We start from the raw sequence: 22,010 nt of genomic DNA on the forward strand, positions 1-22,010 counted from the left end.
GCCGAAGGGCCTGTTTCCACACTGTAATGTAATCTAATCTAAAAAAATTAGGATGTCTAATAATACAATCCCAACAAGGTGATCACCCCTTTCTTATTTTTCAGTTCCACCCAAATAACTTCCCTGGGTGTAATTCCGGGAATATCCCACCTCAGTACAGTTGTAATGCTATCCCTTATCAAAAACTCCACTCCCCCTCCTCTCTTGCCTCCCTTTCTATTCTTCATGTAGCATTTGTATCCTGGAACGTTAAGCTGCCATTCCTGTTCAGCTTGAGCCATGCTTCTGTAATTGCTATCCCAGTCCCATGTTCCTAACCAAGCCCTGAGTTCATCTGCCTTCCCTGTTAGGCCTCTTGAATGGAAAGCAATACAGTTTAATTTTTCAGTTCCACCTTGTTCTCTGCTTTGTCCCTGCCTGCCCTGACTGTTTGACTCACCTTTGATCTCAACTGTACCAGTCTCAGATTGATCTCTTTCTTCACTATCTCCCCGGGTCCACCCACCCCCCCTCTATAAATCCTCCCGAGCAGCTTGAGCAAACCTCCCTGCCAGTATATTAGTCCCCTTCCAATTCAGGTGCAATCCGTCCTTCTTGTACAGGTCACTATTACCCCAAAACAGCTTCCAATGATCCAAAAATGTGAATCCTTCTCCCATACACCAGCTCTTCAGCCATGCATTCATCTACTCTGTCCTCCTATTCCTGCCGTCACTAGCTTGTAGCACTGGGAGTAATCCAGATATTACTACTCTCAAGGACCTCCTTTTTAAATTCCTGCCTAACTCTCTGTAATCTCCCTTCAGAATCTCAACCTCTTCCATTCCTATGTCATTGGTTCCAATGTGTGCAATGACCTCCTGCTGGTCTCTCTCCCCCTTGAGAACATTCTGCACCGTCTCTGAGACATCCTTGATCCTGGCACCAGGGAAGCAACACACCATTCTTATTTTTCACTGCTGGCCACAGATCCGTCTGTCTATACCTCGAACTAGAGAGTCGCCTAACACAATCAAACTTTTGGAACCCGATGTACCCCTCATTGCATTAGGGCCAGTCTCAATACCAGAAACCTGACCGTTCATGCTCTGTTCCCCTGAGAATCCATCACCTCCTATATTTTCCAAAATAGCATACTTGTTTGAAATGCGTATAGCCACAGAAGACTCCTGCACAAACCGCCTACCTCTCTTACTTTTCCTCGAGTTAACCCATCTATTTGACTGCATCTGTGACTTTTCCCCTTTCCTCCAACTGCCATCCATCACATCCCCCTGCTCTTGTAAATTCCTCATTGCCTCTAACTGTCCTTCCAACCGATCCATTCGATCTGGTAGGATTCGCAACCAAAGGCATTTATTGCAAATATAATACTCAGTAACCCATAAATTCTCCCTAAACTCCCACATCCAACAAGAAGAGCATATCACTCTCCCAAAGGCCATTTTTGCTCTTTCAATCTACAGACCGAGAAAATATTCCTCTACAAAACACTGCTCCAGGTTAAATTCATTCTTATGGCTTATATTTTAAGTTGAAGCTTTTCACTGTATTTTACCGCACTATTCACTGTGAAATGCAAGTGACAATAAATAGATCATTCATTCAAATATTCATAAGAATCAGGGAATGGTGAGAACTTTGTTTCTGCTTTGCAATGAATTATTTTAATCAGAATTGCAATGCCCAAAAGGCTGGTGGGGTTAGGTTCAGTGAAGAGTTTCAAAGGTAATTGGAAACAAAGAAACTGACAGTTTGAGAGAGAAATACAGTTAGAACATCTCCGCAAAACATCAGTACTGTAGAGTATTACTCTCCTTTTTTATGATAAGTTGAATTTATTAAGATATTTAGTAACACTGTTGCTGAAGCATCCTGCAAGAATATCTCCTTCAAATCGTAAGGGACCATTTATGACAACTTTGATGACACAACAGCGCTCTTTCATTGCTGGATCTTGGACAGATTTCTGGGTCAGATGGATTAACTATCTCTTTCTCATCAAGACCCTCAAGTTCCCACACCCGTCACACAAGGGATATCCTGGAAAATCAGACCGAAGAAGTGGAGGACAGGCCACTCTTTTATTGATTGGGATCAGCCTCTGAAATTAATAGCTACACTAGTAACCCTTTACACTGCATTTATTTACCCTTTATTTAAGGCAGAACACTATCTAGCATTTTAACACATCCCACTATCTCCCTCAGCACCATTGCCTGGCAAGTATTACTTAACTTCTAATTTGACAGAAAATCTGCTCTTTGAGACAGGCAGTGAATGGAAAATAAAGTTCCCTCAACACTGCCCCCAACCAACACTCCTAGGGTAGGGAAAAATAGAAATTTCTCCTTCTGTTTGGGAGCAGGGATATGAAATACCTCAAAGGCTTCAGTGAGATCTATTACATCTGTTATGCAGCTAACAACGGAGTTCGGGATTGCAGCATACTAAAAGGCCTATAAAATAGCTAGAAATAGTAGTAATTCTGAGAACTGGGATCTTTATAAAATACAAACAAGGAGTTCCAAGAAACTGATAAAGAAAGTTTTTGGAATTTGCACATTCTCCCCGTGACAGCGTGAGTTTCCTCCAGGTGTTCCAGTTTCCTCCCACAGTCCAAATATGTGCAGGTTAGCTGGATTGGCCATGCTAAATTGCCCCGTAGTGTCCAGTGCTGGTGCAGGCTAGGTGGTTAGCCATGGGCAATGCAGGGTTATAGGGATAGGGTGTGCGGTGGGTCTGGGTGGGAAGCTCTTTGGAGGGCTGATGCAGACTCGATGGGCCAAATGGCCTGTCTCCCTGCTTCCACACTATAGGGATTCTATGATTCTATGTAAGGGAGAATAGAATATGAATGCAGACCAGCTAGAAACATAAAATGGACAGTAACATTTTTATAGGTCTGTAAAAAGGATACACTTGGCTTAAACAAAAGTAGGTTCAGTCAACATCAGTCAAGGGAACTCACTGGATTTTCAAAGAATGAATGGTGATTTCATTGAAACATATAGGATTGTTAAGGGTAAATGCTGAGAGAATGTTTCCCTTCATGGGAGGGTCTAGCACCATAGGGCATGGTCTCAGAATAGGGGAGTGTAAAACTAAGACTGAGATGAGGGAAATTTCTTCTCTCAAAGGGTTGAAAGTCTTTGGAACTCCTTGCTACAGAGAGCTATGGGGGTAGAGTCCTGTGTGCACTGAAGGCTGAGATATATTCTAGATGAGCAGGAGAATCAAGGATTATGAGGAAAGGGCAGGAAAATAGATGTGAGGAATGTCAGAGCAGCCATATCTTATTGAATGGTGAAACAGGCTTGAGGGGCCAAATGACCCATTCCTGTTCTTATTTCTTATAGTCTCAAAGGAGCTGAGAGGTGCTGGAGAAATAAGGGACAACCACCTTGAGACACTGTGCAATTTAGGGTGACAGTTGTTCTCGAAAGCAGTTAGAGTGTCATAAAGCTATATAGTATGGAAAAAGACCCTACGGTCCAACTCATCCATGCTGACCAGATTTCCCAAATTAATCCCATTTATCAGCATTTGGCTCATTTCTCTGTAAACGCTTTCTATTCGTATACCTATCCAAATGTCTTTTAAATGCTGCAATTGTGCCTTTAAAATGTTGTAAGTTTTGTAATCACGAGGATGGATGCAAAACAACAAACCATACAAAATTCTGCACTGTCAAACACAGGGCCAGGAACCTGGGTTCAATTCCTGCCTTGGGTGACTGGCTGTGTGGAGTTTGCGCATTCTCCCCGTATCTGTGGGGGTTTCCTCGCGTGCTCCGGTTTCCTTCCACTGTCCAAAGATGTACAAGTCAAGTGAACTGGCCATGCGAAACTGCCCATTAGACAGAGGGAAATAGGTCTGGGTGGGTTACTCTTCGGAGGGTTGGTGTGGACTTGTTGGGCCAAAGGACCTGGATCCACACCGTAGGGAATCTAATCTAATCTAATCTAATTTAAATACTGACATTATGCTCCTGCCTTCATTTAAGCAACTTGATGCAATCATTTTTAATCTTTATTCACAATATTTTTTTCTGAATAGCACTGCAAAAGGACCTTAGCAACAATAAGTTTGTTTTCTCATTCCCACTCCGATCCAGACTGTATGCCTGTAACATAGTCAGTTAAATATGTCAAAAAAATAATTCCAACTGATTGCTCAAGTGTTTATTTACAAAATTTAGTCAGTTCCTGATTCATTAGAAACAGAGTTGAAATTAAATGAAACCATTTAGCAACTAAGCAAGCCCTGGAACTAATCATGATGCTAGCAAAACTGAGAAGTGATCTTTAATTGGACAATTTTGGCCTCAATTTGCCACCCAGCAGGCAGCGTCTTTCCAGACATTCCCCTTGATGGTAATAAGTCCCTGAAGTAGAAAAGAGGTCTCATATCTGTCCTGAGTCCTGCCTGCCCCCCAGCCTCTCATCTTAGTGCCAGGAAATCTGATCCCATGCATGCAGGACCCAGTGCAGTGGTGGCATTTAGAAGTGACTGTGGCTGCCATTTTGTAGTACAGCAGCATATGCAAATCACTGGACTTCCCCCTCATTGAATCACACCAAAAACACTCAGGGGAAAATCTTACATTTATATAGCACCTTTCATAATCTCAGGGTGTCCCAAAGCCAGTTAAGTACTTTTGAAGTGCAATCACTAGGGTATCACAGAGAACATGGCATTCACATTGGACCCAATGTGGTAATGACCAGATAATCTATTTTTGGTCATAGTGATTTTGATAACATCTTGAGAAAAAAATACCACCTTTCCAAATAAGATGTAGAGGTAGCTCCAGTGACAGCTCCCTGTAGGGAAAGTGGAACTTAAATTGTTTAACTAAATGGTACAACACATGGCGTGAACTATAAATACGTGTTTTATGGAGAGCATAGGTCCAATGGAAAGAAAATCTGCCATTAATTGCTTTAAGCCAACTGTGTAATGGTAGGGTTCTCAGAATAGACCATATCTGTCTGTTCATCGAATAGAGGTTTGTGCTAGCAGTCACACCAACTGAAAATGCAGATCTCGCCAAAAAAAAGGCTTCTTTCTTTGAAATTCTTGACAGATGATTTGTCCAATTTGTGCCCTTGCTAACTATGAAAACTGGTTGAGCTTACAGCAAAGTATTCAAGTAAACCTACTCAAGAACATCAACAATTTGAGAATTTTCCTTCAATATTTTAGATTTTATGCCTGGAATGGGTTCTTGAATAGAAAGTATTAACAAACACTACCCTGACCTTCCCTTGCAGGATTTTGGGTGAAGACAAGATTAGGTGTAGCAGCAAGATCCACTCATGATCATAGAACAATACAGGCCCTTCAGCCCTCAATGTTGTGCTGACCTTTTATCCTACTTTCAGATCAAACTAACCTACATATCCTTCATTGTACTATCTTCCATGTGCCTATCCAAGAGGTACTTAAATGTCCCTAATTTATGTAAGTCTACTACCACCGCTGGCAGTGCATTCCAAGCACCCACTACTCTCTATGTAAAGAACCTACCTCTGACATCTCCCTAAACCTTCCTCCAATCACCTTAAAATGCTCCTCATGATAGCCATTTCCACCCTGGGAAAATGTCTCTAGCTATCCACTCTATCTATGCCTCTCATCATCTTGTACACCTCTCATCCTTCTTCGCTCCAATGAGAAAAACTCTAGCTCCCTCAACCTTACTTCATAAGACACGCCCTCCAGTCCAGATAGCATCCTGGCAAATCCCCTCTGCACCTTCTCTAAAGCTTCCACATTGCCTCATTACAAGAACAATCAGAAGTGAATACAATATTCCAAGTGTAGTCTAACCAGGGCTCTATAGAGCTGCAGCATAACCTCTCAGCTCTTAAACTCAATCTCCCTGCTATTGAAAGCCAAAACACCATATGCCTTCCTAACAACTCTACCAACTTGAGTGGCAACTTTGAGGGATCTATGGACATGGACCCCAAGATCACTCTGTTCCTCCACACTGCCAAGAATCCTGCCTTTAATCGTGTACTCTGCATTCAAATTCGACCTTCCAAAATGAATCATGTAATCACTCATTTCTTCTTCAAGATCTCTGACCAAAGGTAGATCTTTGATGATAATTCACTGAACTACTGGAATATGCCATGGGTACCATCGGGAGGATGAGGTGATATGCTCCAAGTCTACCTCAGCTGGGACAGGATTCGAGACCCATGCCACCGGTATTAATCTGAACCATTCACTAGCCACAGTCAATATTCCCATTACTCACTCAAACATGAAGCATTGTTATGTTGCCAAAGTATATGCAAACATCATCACCCTCAAACTGTATCTCAGTGTGAATCAGTGAGGGGAGGGTAGCTAAGACATATGGGACTGTATTACATGATTAACCAACACCTCTGGATAGCAAAGCTGAAACTTAAAGGAATCTGAAACACGAAAGTTTAGGTCTGGGAAGGAAAATATCATTAAATGATACCAAGACAATTGCAGTTTTCATTAAAAAATTCCCAAGTTTAATGTATCAACCCCAGTTTTCAAAATACTACTACCGTACAAAATATAGAACTGATTATAAAAACATTTCAACTTTCTCTGTGTCTTGAATTGATCACTATTTTACAGGTAACAAGTCTGAGATATTTATACAATAATAGATTGAAACATTTTCAGTGGTTGTACACATTGAACATTCCAGTGATAGTCCAATCCCGAAAATAAACATTTTTGACTTATCAAGAAACACCAGCAATTGAGAGCATTCTCTGCAAGTCTCAACTTTCCATTAATGTTCATTTATATTCTAAGGTACAAAAAAAACATAGATATTTGAAGGTAAAAAAGACATTCAGTGTTTAAATGAATTCATGCAACCATTATCCTGAGGAATCTTGGCAGGTTAGACGTGGAGAAGATGTTTCTTCATATGGGAGAATATAGAACTAGGCGTCACTTTTTACAAATTAGGGCTTACCCATTTAAACCAGAGATGAAGCAAAACTTTTTTTTTCTCAGAAGGGCATGAGTCTTCCTGAAAAGATGGTGAAAGCAAAGCCCCTGAATATCAACAAAACACAGGTAGATAGATTCTTGTTAAGTGTTTGTGAGGGGTGGGGGTGAAGAAGGTTATCAGGGATTGTTGGGAATGCAGACTGCAGGTAGCACTCAGATTAGCCATGGACCATACAGAAAGACAGGGCGGGCCCAAGGGGCTGAATGGTCTACACCTGCTCCTAATTTGTATGTTCATAACGTTTTAAATTCTGAGGTTGTTTATTGAAAGAAATTTGAAAGCATTGAAGCAATCAACCAAAATAATTCACGTTTCACTATTTCATGTTTACCATCATTGAAAGTTACACGTTTGCCTTCATGTTGAAATTACATGGGATATGGTGTAATGATGGCAACAGTGCATTCTTAGTACTATTTCAATGTACCTCTCATAGAATATGTGTTACCACTCATTAAAATAGCAGCATGAGGAAGTTCGGGGGACTGCAGTTATATTATTATACTGAAAAGTAATTTTAAGGCTTCTTACTTTTTAGATTTGAATGAGCCGACAAATCTGTGCATAAATTTTTCAAACTTATTTTCATTGTGGTGGGTTGCTTGGCGTACGTGATTCCCTTGGTATGAGGGGAATCTTGACTGACGGTGCGACTGCTCACTGAGAAAAGTGTTATTGCTATCAACCGGCTTTGCTGGGACAGAAGTGGGCTCAGTTCTTTCGAGTTTCAAGTTGCTGGTTTGCGGCATGTAAACTTTCTCAAAACGACTGTAAACTCGGTGCTCTTTAGGTTGAGTGGTCGTTGTTGTATAAATATTGTTCTTAGACTCCTCAGGTTTTAATTTCCTCACTAGAGAAGAGGGGCTGGCACGTGATTTATGTTCCGTGTTGCCTATGTCCAGTTGTTCTGTGGTAAATCTCGGAGCTGATGCATCTCCCAGCCTCGTGTCACCCTTCGCAAGCAAATAGCCATCTGTGTTTAATGGCTCTTGTTTGTCGGCATGATCAAATTTTGGAGTGTTCACAGAATTTGATGATGTACTTGGTGTCTTCTCCGTTTGCTCATTCTGTGCATATTTTGCTATTTTTCTCCTTTCTCGCTGATCACTCTCAGAGGTTAAAGTGTCAGTACTGCTATTTGTTTTATAGGATGCAACTGACCCTCTACTCCTCGGCTGATTATCTCTTTTATCGCTTGATAAGCTCAGTAGAGATTTGATCTTCTCTGAACTTCTTGTAAGGAAATTTGTTGGGTGCTCAGGATTTTTTTTGCCCTTCCCAAAATGCCAAATCTTGGGAGATTCATTTCCCTTTGTATCAGTTAGTGAGTGGATTGACAAAGTCCTAGCAGAAGAGGAATGAAATTTTGTCTTGGGTAGCGTGTAGTGTCCAGATTCCTGTCCAGCAGTGTAATCTGACGCCTTGTTTTGATCAGTCTGATGTGCTTGGAAGCTCTGATTGTGTTGATTAGGTCTTTGATTCACCTCAGTTTCATTTTGAGATGACCGTGAATAACTGGATAGTTGCTGTATACCTGCCACACTCGGAGTTTTCACTTCATCTGATGAACGCTGTTTATCGGCAATCATCCATGAATACTTGAGATTGCTCGATGTCTGCTCCCGAGGAGTTGTTGACCCTGAGTTTGCGCTAATCGTTGAAGTCGTTGATTCAGAATTAGGGCTGAAGACATCAGCCTGTCCCATCATAGAGGTCTTGAAGACCAACGAAGAACGCAGACGGGAATTTGACAAATTAGGGTTGGTTTTAATCTCTGTTCTGTTTATTAATTCTAAATTTTCATGCATCTTGGGGCCTGCTGGGTTTTCAAACCTGTCCGTTGTATTCAGGTCAGTGCCATCAAATGACTCAGTGCTAGAATTCACTGCTGGCCCAGCCTTATCATTTAAGTAGCTTTCAATTCGCCAGTTTCGCAAACCCGTCCTTTTCATGTTTTCTAGAGTTGGGAGCTTGTAGGTGGAAGGCAGGTTCAGAGTTTTAGGCCCATGATACGTATTCCGAATATTTGAGCTCCTTTCAAAGTTCGGTGTTATTCTCTTATGTTTTAGGCGATCGAGAGCGTTTTTGATGGTGGTGGACATGAATTCACCTCGGGTTGAAGAGGTAACACTTTCGCTTTCCTCGAGCAGATTCTGGTCACTTCTTTGAAACAAGGGTCTTTGGTTTGCTGGTCTATTCATCAAGAGATACGATGATGTTTCCGGCTGCTCCCCAGCGTAACTATGTCGCTTCCAATAATCATTTCTCTCATACGTCTGTAGGCGACTGACTCTGTTTGTGGCATCCAGACCATTTGCAATGTGAGGTCGAATATGTGCATTCCGGGAATTAAATTTATTGTCAGTATTGTTCCTCTCATTTAGATGAGTGTTTTGTCTCGAATGCAACTTTTGATACAATGTATCAAGAGTATGTCGCTTGGGATTCTGCCGACTCAATGGCTGGTACTGGCTAGAGGATGAAGCGAAGGAAGCCAGTGAATGCTGATAGATATTAGTATTCTGGTGATGCTGCCACATGGATGGTTGTTTTCTATCCACTAATAGTCTGGAGCTTTCAGGTGAAAATATAGCAGGGATATCAGATCGGGCATAGAGTGTCCGAAATTCTTCATCATAGGATTCAACCAGATGTCCAGTGATCACTTGGACCATACTAAGGTTTATCTTCTCAAAGGACCACATGAAACTGAAAATAAATAATTCATTTAATTAGTTGCGGAAAGGTAAGTCATTGAATGTTCAAAGGAAAAGCTTCAAGAATGCTACAGAAAGGAGTCATCAGGTTTCCTCCTTGCGTTCAGTAACACGGTTGTCCTTAATCTAAATTCTGTAAGGTGGAGAATGTGTTGCATATTCTTGCTCTCCAAGTGCAGGTGATCGATCTCCTGAAGGTGCTGAAGTTCTGATTGCTCAGCCTCGCGCCCCCCGCCCCATTAGCTGATAATTGTCCACTCGCTTCAAAAGCCATCCCTCACTCCATTCAATTTACCATCAGCAAATTTACCAACCTCCTGAAAATAAAGCAAGGTTCTCACCATCACCATAAACTACCATCAGAGTATTGATCTCCCTTCCTTTCTTAAAGTCCTTGGAACATGTCATCACTTCACAATTCTGTGTTCATTTTTCCTGGAATTCAATGTTTTATTCCTGATTATATTCCTGTCTATCTAAATAATGACAAGAAAGTCCTGCAGAATCCCTCATTCATGGTTTTGTTACCTCTGGACTTGATAGTGCAATGAACTCTAGAGTCATAGAATCATAGAGATGTACAGCACGGAAACAGACCCTTCGGTCCAACCTGTCCATGCCGACCAGATATCCCAACCCAATCTAGTCCCACCTGCCAGTACCTGGCCCATATCCCTCCAAACCCTTCCTATTCATATCCCCAAAGCCCTCCTGCCTGTAATCTTAATCACCCCAAAACTTGTTGACCCAACACTTTTTCACCTGCCTTCGCTCCATTAAGATGCTCCTAACTCTTTGAAGCAGCTTTTGGTAATCTTTCCTAAAATCTTTCTTTGTAGTTTGGTTATCAACTTGTTTCATCATATTCCTGTAATGTTTTGCTACATTAAAAGAACTATATAAACAAAGCTGTTTCATCAGGATATCTGAACTCTGAAACATTATTAACAATCTCACTGAAGGCCAGTTATTTCTCGATCTTTGCAAGAAGTCAGGATTGGGTTATTTGAATGAGATACTTGCTTAGGCAAGTTCACCAGCATTAAGCTTTGCTAATGTGGCTATTACTCTAAGGTTGCACAAGCGCCAGGCAACGGACCATTTCCAACAAGACAGAATCTAACAATTATACGTTTTATGTTGATGGTATTGGCATCATTAAGTCGCTACTGTCAATATTCTGGGGGCTACTATTGACCAGAAACAGAACTAGGTAACCCTGTATCTGTTGTGGATACAAGAGCCACTCAGAGGCTGGGAATGCTGCAGTAACTAATTCATCTCTTGACTGTCCACACTACAAGTCAGTAGTATCATGAAATACTCTTCAATTGCTGAGATGGGTGCAGCTCTAACCAATACAAAGAAGCTCAACGCCATTCAAGAAAACAGCCCACTTGATTAGCACCCAACCCACCACCTTTAACGTTCACTCCTTTCACCAACGCAGAGTGGCAGCAGTGTGTATCATCTACAAAATGTACTATAGTAACTCATGAAGAGTCCTATAACTGCACCTTCAAAATCCACGGTTTTACCATCTTAATGGATAAGGAAGTCAGATGAACGGGAACACCACCACTTGCAAGTTCCCCTCCAAGCCATTCACAACCCAGATTTGGAATTATATTATCATTCCTTCACTTATACTGGTTCAAGTTCCGGGAAATCCCTCCTAGGCTTCACTGTGGGTGTCTCAGAACCTCAACAACTACAGCTGATCAAGAACGCAGCGCACCATCACCTTCTCTAGGATAACTGGGAAAGGGTAATAAACACTGGCCTAACCAACAAAGCCCACGCTCCATGAAATAATAACAAAAAAAATTGACCATCCTCTACTTATGGTCCCTAGTTTTAATCTCACACGCAATTATTTCTTTGTATGTATAAATATGCAGAAAGTTACCTGTACGTTCCATATACCGCTGTCTTACAGTCAACCAGAAGAAATTTCTCTGTCATCTTCCCATGGAACTTGCTCCCCGATCTGCAAAGGTAATCTAATCCCTTGACTGTCCGAATTCTGATGTTCTGTCAAAGAAGATTGGTTGGAATTAGCAGTTGTTTCAAACCAGTAATAAAGAACATATAGTGGCTACAACATGAAATGACAAATTTATCTTTTCATGAAACCTCAACATATAACATTGATTCAATGAGTAAATGATAGCAGTAAGCAAGCACTTCTCTTAATGCCAGCATTACCATTCCCTGATTACACAGAACATAGAACAGTACAGCACTGGATCACGCCCTTCAGCCCACAATGTCTGTACTATGTCATTCATGATATGATGGTGTCACTGGCAAGTCTAGAATTTATTGCCCATCCCTGACTGCCCAGAGAGCTGTTATGAATCAACCAAATTGCTTTGGGTCTGGAGTCACATGTAGGCCAGACCAGGTAAAACTGGCAGTTCCCTTCCCCACATTAGTGAACTAGATGCTTTTTTTTCCAACAATCAATAACGGTTTCATGGTCATCATTTGACTCATAATTCCAGAATTTTACTGAATTCAAATTTTACAATCTGTTATCACAGGATTCAAACCTAGTTCCCCAGAACATTACCTTAGACTCTGAGTTAACAGTCCAGTGACAATACCATTGCCTCTTTCTAAACTAATCCCATCTGTCTGTATATGATCCATATCCCTCTGTTCTCTGTTTGTTCAGTGTCTAAGTGCCTCTTAAATATTGCTATTATCTACACTTCTACCACTTCACCTGGCAGTGTCCTCCAGGCACCTTCCACCTTCTGTGTGAAAAAAACTTTCCTCACACACCTCCTTTAAACTTTCCCCATTAAGCCCATGACATTTGACATTTCCACCCTGGGAGAAAGACTAATTATCCATTTTATTCATGACCCTCAATTTTAAATACTTCTATCAGGTCACCCCTTAGTCATGGATGCTCTAACAAAAAAAAATCCAAGTTTGTCCAAACTCTGCTTACAGCTAATACACTCCAATTCAAACAACATACTCTGTTGCATCCTCTTTCTTATAGTGGTGTAACCTGAACTGCACACAAAAATCCAAATGCGGCCTTACTAAAGTCTTATACAGCTGTAACAAAACTTGCTAAGTTTTATACCCAATGCCCCAACTGATAAACATATGCCTTCTTTACCATCTTATACACTTGTGTTGCCACTTTCAGAGAGCTGTGGACTTGAACCCCAACATGCCTCTGTATATCAACATTCCTGAGGGTCCTGCCATTTACTGTATATTTTCCTCTTGCATCTGACTTCCCCAAATGAAACACCTCACACTGGGCCTGATTAAACTCCATCTGCCACTTCTCCACTCAAGTTTCCAACTGATCTATATCCTTATGTTTCCTTTGGTATCCTCACTATCAATCTGGCCATAGTCTAAACAAATTTAACTCTTCCAAAACTCTTCTTGCTTCTTCGTCCCATTTTCTACTCTCCATAAATCTAAGTTCATTTAAAAACTCTGCTGCCCATAGCTTACTTGCAATCAAGTCTCAGATCCTCCTCTCCTTCCACATTTTTCCAATGCCCACAGACCTCTATTGCTCCTGGCCTGGCAATGCCTCAATTTCTAACATTTCTTAATCATGTTTACAAATCCCACTGTAGTTTTACCCTTCTCTCGCTCTGCAAACTACTCAAATCCCTTAACCTTGCAAGGTATATGTGCTTGCACTGTCAGTGGAGAACTTGATTGGAATGAGAAGCCTTGGGAACAGTGGCATTATGTCTGGGGATGATTGGTAAGGTCAGGGGGAGGTGTACGACTGGGGGACTTTATGAGAAAAGAATCAGTGGATCCGGCAGGTGAGTAGAAAGACACTTATCTCCTGGACCAGCAATTCTCAACTGGGTTGTGGCATCAGGTTTCCCTAATGTTTTGGGAACTCACCCATTTACAGAACAGCTCAAAACATTGAATTACAAGGAGACCCACAGTCTCATTAAAATAGTTAAGGTGTCAGTTTTTCTCCTGGTTGCTTGCCTGCTGTAAAGCTGAAACTGAGTATGTGAGACACAAATTAGTGCTGGAATTCAGATCGAAAACTCTCCAACAGCCTCCATGTCTGTTTTTGTGATTCAAATTCATTGCAACATCTCAGGATAATTATCTTACGTCAGAGTTGGAAGACGTTAGATGTGTGACAGATGTTTAAGGAAGAACAGAGGCAGGGAAAGGGGAAATGGGGAAAGAATAAAAACATAAAGGTCTGTCATAGGCTCCTCATCATTTAATCTCTTGCACTTGTCACCTCTATGATGAAAATCTCACAGATGCCAGTCTTCAGCCTTATTGCCATACTCCCTGTGATATCAATAAATGGTTGAAGGCACTGAATACTTCAAAGGTTGTTGATCTTGATAGCATTCCAACTGAAGGACTGAAGATCTGTACATCTGTACCTTAGTGTTGTGGCTACCTTTAATAAAGCTTTTCCAAGGTAGCCACAACACTGTATAAAATGTGGAAAATTGTTCAGGCATGACTTGAATTATCACTCCGTCAGACTACGCTCAATCATCACCAAAATTATTAAGGTGTCATTGACAGCACTGTCATGTGGCACTTATTCAGTAATAGCCTGCTCACAAATGCTCCATTTGATTGCACTGAAGAGGATGCAGAGGATGTATACCAGGATGTTGCCTGGGCTGAAGAGTTTTAAAGAGAGATTTGATAGTCTGGGGGTTGTTTTCCTTTGAGCAGAGAAGATAGGGATGGATTAAATTATGAGGGACACAGACAAGGTAGGCAGGAAGAAACATTTGCCCTTGCTGAAGAGATCAATGACTAGGGGGCATAGATTTAAGGTAAGAGGCAGGAGGATTAAAGTGGATGTGAGGAAATTATCTTTCACCCAAAGAATAGTAATAATCTGTAAGGGTAGTAGAGGCAATAATTTTCATAACATTTAAGCCATATTTAGACATATACATGTAATGCCAAGACATGCAATGTTATGGTGAAGTGCTGGAAACGGGATTAGAAGAGTTAGATGGTGCGTTTTGACTGGCTCAAACTCAATGGGCAGAAGAACCTTTTTCTGTACTATAGGTCTCCATGACTTTATAACCAGCAGGGGTCCCGAGCTCACGGTAGCTTTGGTCCAAGCTTGAGGAAGAAGTGGTGAATTCCAGGTAAGAGAGGTTAGCCCTGACATCAAGACAACATGTGACCAAATATGATACCAAATCACCCTAGGAAAACTAAAGTGAATGGGACTAGGGGTGGTGTAGGAGGTGGGAAACTCCCCATTGGGTGGGATCAGCATTCCTAGCACAAACAACAATGCTTGTGACTGTTGGACAGCAATCATTTCTAACTGCTTCACTGACCTTCCCATCATCAGAAAGTCAGAGGACGTTGCTGATGACTACAAATGTAATGGTTCTGAAAGAGTTAATATTGAATTTGCATTAGTTCCACTCTACCTGATTTTGTCTCTCAATGTTTGGGTGGAGAAACACTTAGTCTTACATTAGGTGCTGATGGAGACAGACGTGATAGATTTAGCTCCTTACAGTTGTTATTCTGTCTAACCAGTTAATATAACTTATACATAGTACTATCATACATGTTGTTATGGAAGACAGGTGCCTCTTTCTTAAGGCTCCATAATGGTTTATCTTCAACTGTTGACAATTAGATAGGTCCTTAAACATCGCATATAAAAGATGATAGAGGGGCACTTGTGGTGCAGTGATAGTGTCCATACCTCTGAGCCAGGAGACAATGTTAATGACTAACATACTCCAGATGTGTGTAATAACATCTTTGAACAGATCATTTAGAAAATATCTAAATATCTAGAAAGGACGATGGATGGTATCTTGTGGCAGTGTCACTTTCCCTGGATTGGGGGCCTGGGTTCAAGTCCCACCTGATCCAGAAGGGTGTAATAGCATCTCTGAACATAATGTCTACAACAGAAGAAATTGGAAGAATAGACCATCCAGCCCATCGAAGCTGGTCTATCATTCAACACGGTGATAGTTGCTTTTTGGCTGGTTCAAGTTACTACAATAAGGCTGTTTTAGAAAACACATGGCCATCAAGCAACAGAGGTGATTATTTTTCTGTGGATGAATATAAGGAATGTTGTACTGACAATAGTTCGGTCCCACAGAGCTTTAAATAGGGCCCCAGCAAACCCACCACAGACTCAGGTGCTCTCAGGTAGAAGTCAAAGTAAGAATCAGGCAGACTGTGGACTTCAGGAAGCATCTGCCATTCAGCTAATCTATGCAGAGGCACATGTAATTTGTTAGCTGATTATTTTGGGAAATTTAATTTTGAAAGCTGCAATATTTCCATTCTAGGCTTTGTAAATCAAATTATTCAAATGTTACTTCTGGGTTTAACTTTAACTTTATGTTTAGAGTTATAATGAAAGATGACAAGTAAGGCAGATGAACTTAGGGCATGGTTGGAAACATGGGACTGGGATATCATAGCTAATACAGAAACATGGCTCAGGGAGTGCTAGACTGGCAGTTTAATGTTCTTGGGTACAGATGTTATAGGAATGACAGAAGAGGAGGAAAGAGAGGAGGGGGGTGGTGTTTTTGGCTAAGGGTAACATGACAGTTGTACTTGGGGAGGATATTCCTAGGAGAAAGTCCAGGGAAGTTATATGGGTGGAATTGAGAAGTAAGAGAATCTTTTGAGATTCTACTATAGACCCCCCAATAATCAGCGGGAAATTGAGAAGCAAATATATAAGGAGGTCTCAGTTATCTATAAGAATAATAGGGTTGTAATGCTCGGGGATTTAAAATGTCTAAGCATTAACTGGGGCTGCCATAGTGTTAAGGGCTTCGATGAAGATGAATTTGTCAAGTGTGTACAAGAAAACTTTCTCATTCAATATGTGGATCTACCAACTAGACAAGGTGCAAGACTTGACCTTCTCTTGAGAGATAAGGCAGGACATGTGACTGAGGTGTCAGTAGGGAAGCACTTTGGCACCAGTAATCATAATTCTATTAGTTTCAAAATAGTTATAAAAAAGGATAGACCTCATCTAAAAATTAAAGTTCTAAATTGCAGGAAGGCCAATTTTGCAGTTATTTGGCTGAAACTTTCAAACGTTGACTGGGGGAGACTATTTGCAAGTGAAAGGACAGTTGGAAATTGGGAGGCCTTCAAAAATGAAATAACAAGAGTTTAGAGACAATATGTTCTTGTTAGTCTGAAGGACAAGGCTGGTAAGTATAGGGAATACTGGATGATGAGAGAAATTGATGGTTTAGTCAAGAAAAAGAAGGAAGAATATGTCAGGTGGAGACAGTTGGGATCAAGTGAATCCCTGGAGGAGTATAATGGCAGTAGGAGTATACTTAAGAGGGAAACCAGGAGGGCAAAAAAGGGGACATGAGATAGCTTTAGCAAATAAAGTTAAGGATAATCTAAAGAGATCCTATAAAAAAAAGAGTAATTGGGCAGAGAACAGGGTTCCTTGAAGATCAACAAGATCAACAACCTCTGTGTGGAACAACACGAAATGGGTGAGATACTAAATGAATACTTCACATCAGTGTTTATTGAGCAGAAGGATAGGGAAGCTAGGGAACTTGAAGAAATAAGTAGTGATGTCTTGAAAAGTGTCTGTATTACAGAAGAGGACTTGCTGGAAGTCTTAAAATGCATAAAGGTCAATAAATTCCCAGGACCTGATCAGGTGTATGCCAGAACTTTGTGGGAAGCTGATAAGAGATTGCTGGATCCTTTGCTGAGATACTTGTATGATCAATAGCCACAGGTGAGATGTCAAAAGACTGGAGGGTGGGTAATGTGGTTCCATTAGTTAAGAAAAGTGGTAAGGAAAAGCCAGGGAACTATAGAGCGATAAGCTCAATGTCAGTGGTGGGTAAGTTGTTGGAGGCAATTCTGAGGGATAGAATTTACATACGTTTGAAAAGGCAAGGACTAATTACGGATAGTCAACATGGCTTTGTGCATGGAAAATCATGTCTCACTAACTTGAGTGAGTTTTTTGAAGAGGTGACAAAGAAGATTGAGGTAGGCAGAGTGGTAGACATTATATATATGGATTTCAGCAAGATGGTCAACAAGGTTTGATTGGTAGACTGATTAGCAAGGTCAGATCACATGGAATCTAGGGGGAGCTAGCCAACTAGATACAAAATTGGCTTGAAGGTAGAAGACAGAGGGTGGTGGTGAAGGGTTGCTTTTCAGACTGGAGGCCTGTGACCAGTGGTGTGCCACAAGGATCAGTGCTGGGTCCACCGCTTTTTGTCATTTATATGAATGATTTGAATGTGAACATAGGAGATATAGTTAGTAAGTTGGCAGGTGACACCAAATTGTAGGTATGGTGCACAGTGAAGAAGGTGATCTCAGAGTACAACGGGATCTTGATCAGACAGGCCAATTGACTGAGGAGTGGCAGATGGGCGTTAATTTAGAAAAATATGAGATGTTGCATTTTGATAAGACAAACCAGGACAGGACTTATACACTTAATGGTAGGTTCCTGCGGAGTGTTGCAAAACAAAGAGACCTTGGAGTGCAGATTCATAATTTCTTGAAAGTGGAGTCGCAGGGAGACAGGGTAGTGAAGAAGGCTTTTGGTAATTGGACAGTGCATTGAGTGTAGGAGTTGGGATGTCAGGTGTTGTGGCTGTACAGGACATTGATTAGGCCACTTTTCGAATACTGCATTCAATTCTGGTTTCCTTGTTATAGAAAAGATGTTGTTGAACTTAAAGAGGTTCAGAAAAGATTTACAAGCATGTTGCCAGGGTTGAAGGATTTGAGCTAGTGGGACAGGCTGAATAGGCTGGGGCTGTTTTCCCTAGAGCATCAGAGACTGAGGGGTGACCTTATGGAGATTTATAAAATCATGAGGGACATGGATAGGATCAATAGACAAGGCCTTTTTCCCAGAGTAGGAGAGTCCAAAAACAGAGGGCATAGGTTCAAGGTGAGAGGAGAAAGATTTAAAAGGGACCTGACGGGCAGCTTTTTCCACACAGAGTGCAGTGCTTGTATGGAATGAACTGCCAGAGGAAGTGGTAGAGGCTAGTACAATTACAACATTTAAAAGGCACCTGGATGGGTATATGAATAGGAAAGATTTAGTGGGATATAGACCAAATACTGGCAAATGAAACTAGATCAGTTTAGGATTTCTGGTTGGTGCGAATGAGTTGGACCAAAGAGTCTGTTTCCGTGCTGTGTAACTCTATGACTCTACGTCCACCTGCCCCAGACATTTGTTTGAACAGTGGAGAGTACAGTGCTGGAAAAACACAGCATGTCAAGCAGCATCTGAGGAGCGGGAAAATCGATGTTTCGGGCAAAAGCCCTTCATCAGGAATCAGGCCTCATTCCACTCTCGACTCTAATCTTCAGCATCTGTAGTCCTCACTTTCGCCAATGTATTTGAAGGGAATTTGATTTTGAAAACATTACAAAGCAAGTTTGGTGTCAGCAAAGTACCTTAACCACCAGCTACCAACGGTTGATGCCCAGAACTCAAAATACCATTCATAACTCCTCAAATCTGATGCAGTCTATACCTACATGCAGAAAGACAGGGACTATATCCAGGTGATGTCTGATGACTGATAAGGAACATTCATTTCATAAGTATTAGGCAATGACAATCCCAAAAAGAACAAGAATCTAACTGTCTCCCTTTGACAGTCAATAGGATAATCCCAACTCTGATGATACCAAAGGAGAGCCACATTGAAATGTTAACTCTGTTTTTCTCTTTACAGAACTGAATGCCTCCTGCACTTTCTGTTTTTATTTTAGCATATTCATAGCTGAATTCCTCACAGTAAAATCCTTAAGAGTCAGCCCTGACTGGAAACATATCTGGCCAAATATTTTGCAGTAAGTGACTTACTTCATTACCCACCAATGCCTTTCCAATATTTATAAACACAAGTCAGAACTAGGAGGGATTACTCTCCGTTGTTGGGTTCTGTTTCCCGAGGTGGGAATTTGTGTTGCAGACGTTTCGTCCCCTGTCTAGGTGACATCCTCAGTGCTTGGGAGCCTCCTGTGAAGCGCTTCTGTGATCTTTCCTCCGGCATTTATAGTAGTTTGTCTCTGCCGCTTCCGGTTGTCAGTTCCAGCTGTCCGCTGCAAGTGGCCGGTATATTGAGTCCAGATCGATGTGCTTATTGATTGAATCTGTGGATGAGTGCCATTCCTCTAGGAATTCCCTGGCTGTTCTCTGTTTGGCTTGTCCTATAATAGTAGTGTTGTCCCAGTCAAAATCATGTTGCTTGTCATCCGTGTGTGTGGCTACTAAGGATAGCTGGTCGTGTTGTTTTGTGGCTAGTTGGTGTTCGTGGATATGGATCATTAGCTGTCTTCCTGTTTGTCCTATGTAGTGTTTTGTGCAGTCCTTGCATGGGATTTTGTACACTACATTGGTTTTGCTCATGCTGGGTATAGGGTCCTTTGTCCTGGTGAGTTGTTGTCTGAGAGTGGCTGTTGGTTTGTGTGCTGTTATGAGTCCTAGTGGTCGTAGTAGTCTGGCTGTCAGTTCAGAAATGTTCTTGATGTATGGTAACGTGGTTAGTCCTTTGGGTTGTGGCATGTCCTCATTCCGTTGTCTTTCCCTTAGGCATCTGTTGATGAAATTGCGGGGGTATCCGTTTTTGGTGAATACATTGTAGAGGTGTTCTTCTTCCTCTTTTTGCAGTTCTGGTGTACTGCAGTATGTTGTGCCCCTTTTGAATAGTGTCTTGATGCAATTTCTTTTGTGTGTGTTCCGGTGGTTGCTTTCGTAGTTCAGGACTTGGTCTGTGTGTGTGGCTTTCCTGTATACATCAACCTGGACCCAATATACCGGCCACTGCAATGGACAGCTAGAACTGACAACCAGAAGCGCTTCACAGGAGGCTCCCAAGCACTGAGGATGTCACCTAGACAGGGGACGAAACGTCTGCAACACAAATTCCCAGCTCGGCGAACAGAACGACAACAACGAGCACCCGAGCTACAAATCTTCTCACAAACTTTGGGATTAGTCTCCATTTGCCTCAGTGAACAGAGCCCCAACTGCACTGAAAAAGCTCACTGTCATCCAGCATAGTGAAGCCCAACTTAGACATCCATGCCAGTGACTCAACGGGCAAGAACCACAGCAGAAATTCACTGAGGCTTCTTTGACAGCACCTTCCAAATCCATGATAAGAAGCTTGACAGCACCAGGACAAAGCAGCCCACTTCACTAATTTGATTTGGATTATTGCCATATGTACCTAGGTACAGTAAGAAATTTGTTTTGCGTGTAGTACAGGCTATCATATCATATATCTGCATAAGGCTAATAAAACAGAGCGAAGAACACAATGTTACAGCTGCACAGGAGATCATAAAGAGCAAGTTCAACATTAAATTTGAGAGGTCCTTCAGAAGTCTGATAACAGCAGGAAGGAGCTATTCTCAAATCTGTTGTACGTGTGTTTAAGCATTTGTATCTTGTGATACAAAATGGAAGCGGTTGAAGAAGATTATAATTGGGGTGGAAGGGATCTTTAATGATGTTGGCTGCCATTCTGAGGCAGCGAGAAGTGTTGATGGAGTCAATGGATGGAACATTGACTTGCATGATGGATTGGGCTGTGTTCACTACTCTCTGTAGTTTATTACAGTCCTAGGCAGAGCAGTTGCTGTACTGAGCTCTGAAGCATCCATACAGAATGATTTGGCACCATATTACCAACATTCACTCCCTCCAACATCTACAAAATACACTACAGAAATTCCATTAAGGTTTCTTAAGACAGCACCTTCCAAACCCATGACCACTACCATCTAGCAGGATGAGGATAGCAGGTACATGGGCACATTACTATCTGCAAGTTTCCTTCCAAGTTGCTCATCATCCTGATTTGAAAATATATCATCATTCCTTCAGTGTTACTTGGTCAAAATTCTGGAGATCCCTCCCTAACGGTACTGGGGAAGGTGCCCCTACATCAATAGAACTACAGCGACTTAAGAAGGCAGCTATCCACCATATTCTCAAGAGCAGCTAGGGATAGACAATAAATGTTGTCCCAGTCAGCAATATCCAAATCCCTTGAATTAATTGAAAAAATTATAATGAACCCCTACTTTACCAGTGGAATATAATTTCCTGAACACCTCACTCAGTGCCAGAAGATCATCAGCTCCAAAGAGGAGCCATTTGCAGCCAGAGGTTACTGTACTCTGTGGAGAAAGTGAGGTCTGCAGATGCTGGAGATCAGAGCTGAAAATGTGTTGCTGGAAAA

The 22,010-nt window shown here is 41.6% G+C and overlaps 1 protein-coding gene across 4 annotated transcripts in view; it reads right to left on the bottom strand.

Annotated features, from left to right (window-relative positions):
* Positions 1–6,498: 6,498 nt before the first annotated feature.
* fam83b (family with sequence similarity 83 member B) overlaps positions 6,499–22,010 on the bottom strand; it is a 40,746-nt gene continuing 25,234 nt past the window's right edge. For all 4 annotated transcript variants that reach the window (XM_043679363.1, XM_043679355.1, XM_043679383.1 and 1 more), the window contains exons 4-5: positions 11,645–11,769; positions 6,499–9,727 (exon numbers count right to left, since the gene is read on the bottom strand). In XM_043679363.1, the coding sequence (XP_043535298.1) occupies positions 7,546–9,727; positions 11,645–11,769 (2,307 nt within the window). In that variant the 3' untranslated portion in view covers positions 6,499–7,545. The remainder of the gene's footprint in view (positions 9,728–11,644; positions 11,770–22,010) is intronic.

The sequence above is a fragment of the Chiloscyllium plagiosum genome, chromosome 3, assembly GCF_004010195.1.
Source record: "Chiloscyllium plagiosum isolate BGI_BamShark_2017 chromosome 3, ASM401019v2, whole genome shotgun sequence".
Taxonomy (NCBI): Eukaryota; Metazoa; Chordata; class Chondrichthyes; order Orectolobiformes; family Hemiscylliidae; genus Chiloscyllium; species Chiloscyllium plagiosum.